The 10004-nt window shown below is 45.5% G+C and overlaps 1 protein-coding gene across 1 annotated transcript; it reads right to left on the reverse strand.

Annotated features, from left to right (window-relative positions):
• Positions 1-1412: 1412 nt before the first annotated feature.
• LOC131264857 (uncharacterized) lies at positions 1413-9003 on the reverse strand. Its single transcript, XM_058267124.1, has 3 exons — positions 5870-9003; positions 5025-5200; positions 1413-1531 (listed from the first exon to the last, which is right to left on the reverse strand). The coding sequence occupies exons 1-3, from the start codon at positions 9001-9003 to the stop codon at positions 1413-1415; spliced, it is 3429 nt and encodes a 1142-aa protein (XP_058123107.1).
• Between the last annotated feature and the right edge of the window lie 1001 nt (positions 9004-10004).

Consider the following 10004-nt stretch of genomic DNA (forward strand, 5'->3'; position numbering starts at 1 on the left):
CGTCTCCATTGAACTGATGATGGTCAATATTTTGTGGTTAAGATGGTTTTTTTTATGTTTGTTGGCAAAGATAATTTGTAGTATTAATATTAAAACTCATAAGGACTGCTTTGAATGCACTTTTTTTCAAAATTCCTTATAGTGTATTCCTAGGTCAGTTTACATCGAGCTTTTAAATCCATTTGGAAGAGATTGTTCAGATAAATACTATTTCTTGAATATGTTTATTTCTCACGATTCTCGTTTGCTTTAACCTTAAACTAGTAAACGAATAATAATCAAGCATTATTATTGTTTAAATGATCAAATTTGACTACAGACAAACTGTTTTGTAATACGAGAAACAGAACTGTACTTAAAAATTCCATTAAATGTTTACTTTGTTTCATCGAAAAACAAAAACCAAAGCTGTTTATGAAACTGAATATAGGAACTATAACCACTGGTTACTGCTTTTTGAAGTCCACGAAGCAGATTCCATAAACGAAGCAGATTCAAACAAAATAGACGATTTAGTTATTTAATGTAAACCACCAGGCGCCTCCATGTCCGAATCGATTAGTTAATATTAAAACTAATTTGTTTGGAAAGCCAGCGCTAAGGGTTGTATAACTTTTCAAGTAATGCAAATTTTATACTAATGAACATTACATGGGTTATAATGTTGATCGATTATAACTTCTTTTTCATTTAGGGACATTATTATGTAAAATAAATTTTCATAAGAAATACGGGTTAATAATTTTTTTTGACAGATATGTTAGATATGGAAAAGGTAGCTTTGACAATCTTTTATTAATATTTTTATTTTCATGAAGTTTTAGTTGAATCGTAACCTTCTATTTCTATCGACAAGTTTTATTGCTTATTTTTTCAACATTGAAATATTTCACGTTATCATAAACCACCAGGCGTCTCCATTTGTATTTGGTCCTTTCGATTGGTCGATTTAATTTTATTTTATTTTAAAAGAATGTGTGAATTTAAGTCAATAAATCAACTGAACGTACTGATTTACTTTTAAGAATAATATTTGATTACCGGTACCCTACATCGGTTCGTACTCTCTGATGGGGATCGTATCATATGTTTGAATTTGTACGCAAATAAATGGTATCGAATGTTTTATAACGGTCTTGCTCGCACTGAAAGTGCCGGCTGGCTGGCATCTCCGTTCCGTATCAGAAATATTGATTTTTAATTAGACGTACCATCCCGCTTGCCGGATTTTTTTCCGATTTTTCAGTTCCGACCCATTTGTAGCGTCCTTTCACATCCCACTTCAGCTCAAAGCGGGATGTCGAGTGGTTTTCTCTATCGTCTACCTCCCTTTATTGTTGCACGTAGATATGATGTTCCTGAGTTTTCTTTTCATTTTGTTCATCCATTTCACTGTTCCATCCGGCAGACACTCATTTTTGTTGCGAGCTGCCTCGGACGCCATATGGTTTCGGTTTGGACAGCTTCAGTTGACCCCTTTCAGTCGCTCGGCAGTCGTGTCCCAGCCGCTTGCGCAGATAAACGTTAATCTCTGCAACGTGTGCAATGGAAGGAAAAGGGTAGCCGGAAGCGAGAGGCAGCCTACCAGCAGGGCGAATAGCGAGCCGAGCGTAACGGATGGATCCGTAAGCTAAAAGGTGTGCTACACCACATCGACATCGACGATGATGAAAATGATGATGATGATGATGATGATGATGGTGAGACCAGGCACTCTACCGTACCAGGATATGAATGAACGGTACTGTGTTGCAGATGGATTCGAAAGGCTCTCTTTTGCATTGGACGACGAGTCTTTTTGCCATCTTGCCACAAAATCGCTCCCCTTTTCCGTCCATCGTGCTACTGACTCTAATAATACAAATAAACTTGCTCCCTTTCTTCTATATTGTTTCACTCTGTTGCTCACATGGCTCGTGACTGCTTCGATAGGTACGCTGTAGTTTTCTTCCGCCCGATTGCCCAGACACCGACATTGCCCCTTGGAGGCTGTGCATCGGCATGGGCCAGCAAGAAGGGAGGCAAACACAATTTCACCCATATTTTGCAGACATTTGAAGCGCTCCCCGTGCGCCGGTGGAATGGTAATCGAAGCGTCACAAGCGGCCTATATTTCCCTCTCAATGCCTGCATGATTGCCGATAGATCGGAGGTACGCCCGAGTCTAGCAAACTGGCCTCATTTCAATCATCCAAATGCAAAACGGTGAGCCGGTGGTTTTCCTCTTGCTCTCTTTTCGACGATGGCGTTAACATAGTTTAGGCAAAAAATAGGTTGTTTCGGGGGAAGAAAAAACATTAAGAAAATAAAAGTACATCCTCTTTATTGCTTGGAGAATAAATATGAATGCAATGAAATTCGACATCGGTCGAAATATTTTGAACAAAAACCAATAAAATGTTGAACGGAACCCGTTTTAATTGTGTGCAAATTGCAAAACGAAACCAAACGCAACTCGATCCGTTTGCGTAGGCGGAGGGGGAAATTGATTTGTGGGCGACTTTTTCATTGCAGTATTTGCTGCCGTTACCGTCTCGGTATGGTGTCGGTTTGTGCTAACGAAGCGGGCTTGAATGTCCTGCCTCGAACGATCGATTATTCTTTTGCGAAGGTAAATAAATAATTAGGTAGGGAAGCCTTTCCCGCACTCAGTCAACATACGCACGGACTGTTTGCTTCTCGTTATAAATGGCACCGATCGGGGAAAGTTTTATTTTATTTTTGTCGACTCTAGCGACAAAGCGTATGAAGGGGATCGGAGGGGTTTTATATGGAATCGTGAAACATTTTTATCAGAAAGTTATTTTTAAATTTTTTTATCAACTTATTTTTATCAGGAAAGTATTTTTGATGTAAATATACCGCAATGTAATCAGTTTATTATGCAATCCTTCCAATGATGCGACAAAACTGTACTTACTTATTGCGATTGAAAATTTTGTGTTTTCCAACGTTGTTTATTTATATTTTTTCATCACGATTTGAGGATTCTAAGTTGGGAGCCATAAATGCCACAACGATCTTTTGGCCACATTTTGATTTAGAGAATTTTGTAAGAAATATCTTTTTAATGTTATTCTTGTTCATAAATTCGTAAAAAGTTTGATAAAAAGTTGTTTCTTGTTTGAGTGTTGCAGTGTTTTTTATTAACCGTTTTGGGTTTGAAATTGATTCTGTTCGGTGTGCGGCCGAACGAACTTACACACAGACTTGCACCGACCTTCCTCGTGGCGTGAGGAAGGATCCAGGGAGTGACTTCAGCGGATGGAAGCCACCACTGCCTGGACGGAAAAGAGCTCGGAAGTAACCTCCGCGGATTAAGGTTACTCGCTCTGGAAATAAAAGCAAAGTCGATGGGCAGGCCAACAGACTAGTACTCTAACTTTCCAACTTATGGAGACTTAGACGGCAAAAAGGTGTCCGAGTAGAACTACCGTGGGTCGGATTCCGTTTCGGATCTAATTGCCTTGATAAATAATGCCTACGCTTCTTTATTCCAAGTTCTCCATGTATTTCAACAGTTTCGTAACCTCAAGGCATCCCACGATACAATGCTATAATAGTGATACCTAAATACTAACTACTGCTGTGTATACTAGTTCTATACAATGCTGGGCTAGCGATGAACAGTTCTCATCGCTGTAATTTGGTTACTGATCGTTTCGCGTTTTACAGTTCTATTCTGTACTCTGTTCTACAGGTTTGGTTCTGAACTATATTGCCTACCTTTAGGCGTTCCGTAACTTCCGATCTAGACGGAACATACACCCCCCGTTGAGGCTACTCAATATTTCTTGGTTACTCTTACTCTTCTATGGGCAATAATGAAATCTTTGTTATGGGTCGCCGATATGTTGCTCCGTCTACGAATACATCAATCGCTCGTACAAGGCCGTCTTCACCAGGGTATACTGCTTCCACTCTCCCCATCTTCCAATGGAGCGGCGGCTGATGTCGATCATGGATGAGGACGATCATTCCTTCGCGAACATTCGGCAGGCTGCGTAGATTTTTCTTCCTCGGTTGCAGCGTATTCAGGTAATCTCGTTGCCATGCACGCCAAAAATGCTCACGCATAAGCTGGAGGTGTTGCCATCTAGTTAGTCGAGTCGCCTTGGTGTCTTGTAGAGATGGTTCCGCTAAAGCCGTGAGTGGTCGACCGATTAAATAATGAGCGGGCGTGATCACTTGGGGGTCCGCGGGATCGTTAGAAATACTGAAGAGTGGTCGTGAGTTTAGTACAGCTTCGATCTCGGTGAGGACGGTAGATAACTCCTCGAAGGTGAGTTTGGTGTTGCCTACGATGCGTTTGAGATGAGTTTTTGCTGATTTCACCGCAGCTTCCCAAAGACCTCCGAACTCAGGGGCATCTGGCGGGATGAAATGCCATTCAATTTCTCGGGACTGGCAAAAACTTTGGATGGTGTCCTGGGTTTGCTGGTTTCGGAATTGTTGGAACAATTCATGTAGCTCGTGTTTTGCGCCTCGGAAATTTGTTGCGTTATCCGAGTGAATCTGCTGCATCATTCCTCGTCGACTGATAACCCGCTTGAGAGATGCAATGAACGCATTTGTGCTTAAATCAGACACTGCTTCTAGATGAACTGCCTTTGTTGCCATACACACATAGACTGCTATGTATGCCTTGATCATTGCTGGACGACGAACACCTTGCTTGATGAAAATTGGACCGGCGTAGTCCACTCCGGTAACTGCAAACGGTGGTGATGGCGTCACTCTGGCGGCTGGCAGGTTACCCATCAACTGGCTTACGGGGGCTGGGTTGGTCTTGAAGCAGGTGACGCATTTTCGGGTGATAGACCGAATCGTAGAGCGTGCATTCAAGAGCCAATATCGTTGACGTAAGGCGTTCATCAAGCCGGTTTGTCCCACATGAAGTAACTCCACATGCATTTGTCGAACCATAAGACGAATAACTGGATCCTTGTTTGGTAGAATAATAGGATGGCGGTTTTCGAAGGGTAGAAGAGACCGATCCAGACGGCCTCCCACACGGAGCAAACCTTCAGTGTAGATTGGACGAAGGTTTGCAAACTTCTTCGATGGTTCATTTTTCACTGCTCGCTGGATTTCGTCGTCAAGATGGATGAGTTGGGTGACACGGATGACGGCTTCAGTAGAACGGCGCAACTCGGGAATCGTTAAATACGGGCTGGTATGTCGTTGGTTTGCGGGTCTTCTACAATTTTCCACAAACCGGAGAACGTATCCCATGATTCTTTGAACCGTCCGAAAACAACTAAACCGTTCAAAAAATGAAAATGGTTCAATAGTCACGGTTGGGTTGGCCATCACTCCTTTTAATTCGGGAAGTTCGTCCTCAGGAACAGGATCTGCTGGATTAACCATATAGCTCGCTTCATGAAGGTAATCGGGTCCTCTCCACCAGAGGTTGTTGGTTTCCAAGGCTTCTAGTAGCATGCCTCTCGAAACGATGTCAGCTGGGTTGTGATGAGACCTTATATACTCCCATCGACACTCTTCCGTGTGTTTCTGGATTACCGCAATTCGGTTTCGGACGAATAGCTGCAGCTGGTTCAATGGTTTTCGAATCCAAGCCAGAACAATTGTGCTGTCACACCACAGCACAATTTCTTGGAACTTCAAATTCAGGGCTGGCAAAACCTTTTGTACTAACCGGGTGAGGAGAAGAGCGGCGCACAACTCTTTGCGTGGGATGGAAACGTCGTGCTGTGGAGCCAGTTTGGATTTGCTAGTGAGCAAACATAGCTTCGCTGAACCATCAGGAAACAGGCTTCGTAGGTATATACAAGCCCCGTAGGCCACATTTGAGGCGTCGGAAAATCCGTGCAGCTCGTACGACGTTGCTCCCTCAAATGTGACGCACCTTTGAGTCTGGATGCGATGCAGGTGTTGCAAGGATGGTTGGAGTTCTTGCCACTGTTTCATCGATCCTTCGTCGATGGGGTCGTTCCAGTCAGTTTTCAGCTTCCAAAGACGTTGAATGAGTAGCTTAGCCAACACGATGACCGGAGACACTAACCCCAGAGGGTCGAAGAATTTGGCTACTTCTGAATAAATGATGAGCTTCGTAACCCTTTGGTCAGCTGTTGCGACTGGCTTCGGCTGGTGAGCGATATATAGATGATCTGCTTTTGGGTCCCAGAGTAACCCAAGCACCTTTATCGCCTGGTTCACTCCTCGTTCGGCCATTGGGATGGCTTTTTCTTGCTCTTCTACTGGAATATGCTCAAGAAACTCCAGCGAGTTTGAGCACCATTTGCGGATGGGAAACCCTCCTTGGTTGAGAAGCCGCTTAAGTTGGTGTTGGGCTTCTATAGCTTCCTCAACCGAGTCCGCACCTGAGAGAACGTCGTCCATGTATGTCTCTTCCTTTATTATGCGAGATGCAATCGGAAAGGCATCCCCGTCCTCCTCGACCAATTGGAGCAAACATTTGGTGGCAAGAAATGGTGCTGATGCTGTACCGTAGGTAACTGTACACAACTCGAAGACTCGTAGTGGCTCGGAAGGGTGTGGTCTCCAAAAAATCCGCAGGAAACGTTGATCTTCTTTAGCGTGGAGAATCTGACGATACATTTTGGCGATGTCTCCCGAAAAGGCTACCTTGTACATTCGAAATCTCAGAACAATGGAGTAGAGATCGTTCTGTACAACTGGTCCTACATGCAGCACGTCGTTGAGTGATAACTCGGCTGGAGATGCCTTTGCACTGGCGTCAAACACGACTCGGCATTTCGTGCTCGAACTAGATGGCCGCAAAACCGCATGGTGTGGCAGATAGTAGGACAGCTGGTTGGGTACATCGTCGGATTCACGGATTGGTCGGCAGTGCCCTAGAGTTTCATACTCTCGGATGAACTCCACATACTGTTGTTGTAGCTCTGGGTTGCGAAGCAGTCGTTTCTCCAACATCATAAACCGTTTAAGGGCTACTGTGCGACCATTGTTCAACAGGGTTTGTTGTTTGTTAAACGGAAGTCGCACAATGAACCTTCCAGATTCATCCCTTTTATATGTAGTTAGAAAATGGTTCTCGCACTCCACTTCTTCGATGGATCGTTCCGGGACGTCTGGAACCTCTTCAATCTGCCAAAACTGCTGGATCCTTTTTTCGATGTCGACCAAAGCGTGGTGGGAATATATGGCTGGGATGGTAATCTGCTGCTCTACTATGGCTCCGGACACAATCCAACCAAACTGGCTATCTTGCAGACGAGGTAGATTATCGGCAAGATCGAGTTGGCTTGGCTTGAGTATATCGAAGAACAACTCAGCCCCGATCAGTAAATCAACCTTGTCTGGCGTGTAGAACGTTGGATCAGCAAAGGTTATTCCCTCCGGAATGTCCCAGTTGTCGATGTTGATGTTGCACGACGGGATCGTGCCAGTTATTTTTGGAGTTACCAAGCATTCCAAGCTTGTTTGGTAACTGTTCACCCGGGATTGTATTGTAACGGTCAGCTTGTCGCGAGCGAGCGTGCGCAACGCGTTGATTCCCACGATCGGAACGTTGGCCGGTCTCTTTGGCAGTCCTAGACGGTTGGCCATTTCCTCAGCAAGGAAATTGACCTGAGAACCGCTGTCTAGGAGGACGCGGCAGCGATGTGGCTGGTTCTTGGCGTCCAGCACGTTGACCACGGCAGTCAACAGCAGGACGTTCTTACTGGGTTTGATGGTTTGCGATGCACATGCCGTCGAAAGTTGTTCTCGTACCACTGGTCCGCCGTACTCTGCCGCTGTCGATGGAGGATGCACTCTTGGGGTCGGAGGTTGAGGTTCTACTTCTGCTGCCATGGAAATAGTTGGCTGGCCGGTGGGTGCTACGTCCTCGTGCAGGAGCGTATGATGGCGACGCTGGCACTTGTAGCACTTTCTCTTGGAGGGACATTCCCGTAACTGATGTCCCTTCCGCAGGCAGTTGAAGCATAGTCCTGCCTTTTGTGCGGTGTTACTTCTTTCCCGTGGTGTCCCTTTCAGCAGTTCTGGGCAATTTATATTAGGATGGTCCTTACCACAGATTTCGCACTGAATGACCGCTGCTGTATAGCTCTTCTGGGCTGGATGTCTCGGAGAAAGCGGATGGTTGCCCTTTAGTTTGGCCACAGGAGCTGATGATGACGCTGCTGCGCAATTTTCCAAAATCTGGCATCGGGATTTTAGAAATGCCATCGTCTGCTCGTAACGGGGCAGCTCACCTTTCCGCTGCGTCCCTTCCCAGGCTTTTCGGGTTGATTTGTCTAAAGCCGAAACCAACAGATGGACCACCATTGGTTCCGACACTCCTTCCAGGTTTTGTTTTAGGAACCTGAGACTTTCCACATGTCGGGAAGTCTCTTGGACTAGAGCTCTTAGCTCGTGGAAGTTTTCTGACGTCATCCTTTTGAGGTTCAGCAATCCGTGGATGTGGCTGTCCACTATGGCTCGATGATTGCCGAAGCGCTCCGTCAGAATCTCCCAGGCTTGCTTGTAATTGCCAGCGTTGAGGATGCTGACATCAATTGCACCTGCAGCCTCGCCGACCAATGCCTTTTCAAGGTGATACAGCTTCATAGTATCACTGTCGCCTGCATTGGCCATCAGGTCCTCGAAGATGGCCTTAAACTTGGGCCATGCAGCGTAAGTGCCGTCGAAAGTCGGGATCGGTGCCTTGAGCGGTTGCTGCTGGATGACAACTTGAGCCGCGGCAGGCTTGTTGTTCGTTGTCTTCGATTCCGCGGCTAGCAGCAACTCCTCGATTCTATTGGACGCCTCGTAGAATACTTCTTCGAACTCGTCGTAGACGCCGTCCTGCTCTGCCATTGCGCCGTCTGGAATTAGGCCTACGATGGTGGTGTGTATGGCACTAAATTCCGCGTACACAGTCGCAACGTTTTTGGCGAGCACCTTCAGCTGGGAAACGGTTGGCTCTTTCGTTTCCTGCAGCGTCTGCTCGATTCGAAGTAATTTGGAGTGGATCTGCGCTCGTTGGCGGACTGCCGTCTTCAGCGCCTTTTCCATCTTCTCGCTGTCCTGGGGTTCACTTGTTGATGTACTGGCTGTCGGCTCACTCGACTCACTCGGCGTCTTCGTTGGGGAATCCGCTTGCTTGGATGGGGTGTGCCTAACTCGTGGCATCGGGTTGTCTTTTCACTTTTCACTAGCACAATGGATCCGGTTCGAAGGACCATATGTTCGGTGTGCGGCCGAACGAACTTACACACAGACTTGCACCGACCTTCCTCGTGGCGTGAGGAAGGATCCAGGGAGTGACTTCAGCGGATGGAAGCCACCACTGCCTGGACGGAAAAGAGCTCGGAAGTAACCTCCGCGGATTAAGGTTACTCGCTCTGGAAATAAAAGCAAAGTCGATGGGCAGGCCAACAGACTAGTACTCTAACTTTCCAACTTATGGAGACTTAGACGGCAAAAAGGTGTCCGAGTAGAACTACCGTGGGTCGGATTCCGTTTCGGATCTAATTGCCTTGATAAATAATGCCTACGCTTCTTTATTCCAAGTTCTCCATGTATTTCAACAGTTTCGTAACCTCAAGGCATCCCACGATACAATGCTATAATAGTGATACCTAAATACTAACTACTGCTGTGTATACTAGTTCTATACAATGCTGGGCTAGCGATGAACAGTTCTCATCGCTGTAATTTGGTTACTGATCGTTTCGCGTTTTACAGTTCTATTCTGTACTCTGTTCTACAGGTTTGGTTCTGAACTATATTGCCTACCTTTAGGCGTTCCGTAACTTCCGATCTAGACGGAACAGATTCATATTCCGGAAAATCGATTTGAATTTTCCTTAACATTTTATCTTGAATAAAAGGCGCAGCCTGAACAAAAGTTCTCGCAAACATATTGGCAACTATAAAAAAAAGCATCGAGGTACATCAATTTCGAATAAAACAACCCTCCACGATCTTTCGCGGAATCGCAACGAACAGGCAAACCGTACCAGATGGTCGATTTTCGAAATCACACCAATTTATAAATCTTCCCACTGGCTGCA

Source organism: Anopheles coustani, chromosome 2, assembly GCF_943734705.1.
Source record: "Anopheles coustani chromosome 2, idAnoCousDA_361_x.2, whole genome shotgun sequence".
In the NCBI taxonomy this organism is placed as follows: Eukaryota; Metazoa; Arthropoda; class Insecta; order Diptera; family Culicidae; genus Anopheles; species Anopheles coustani.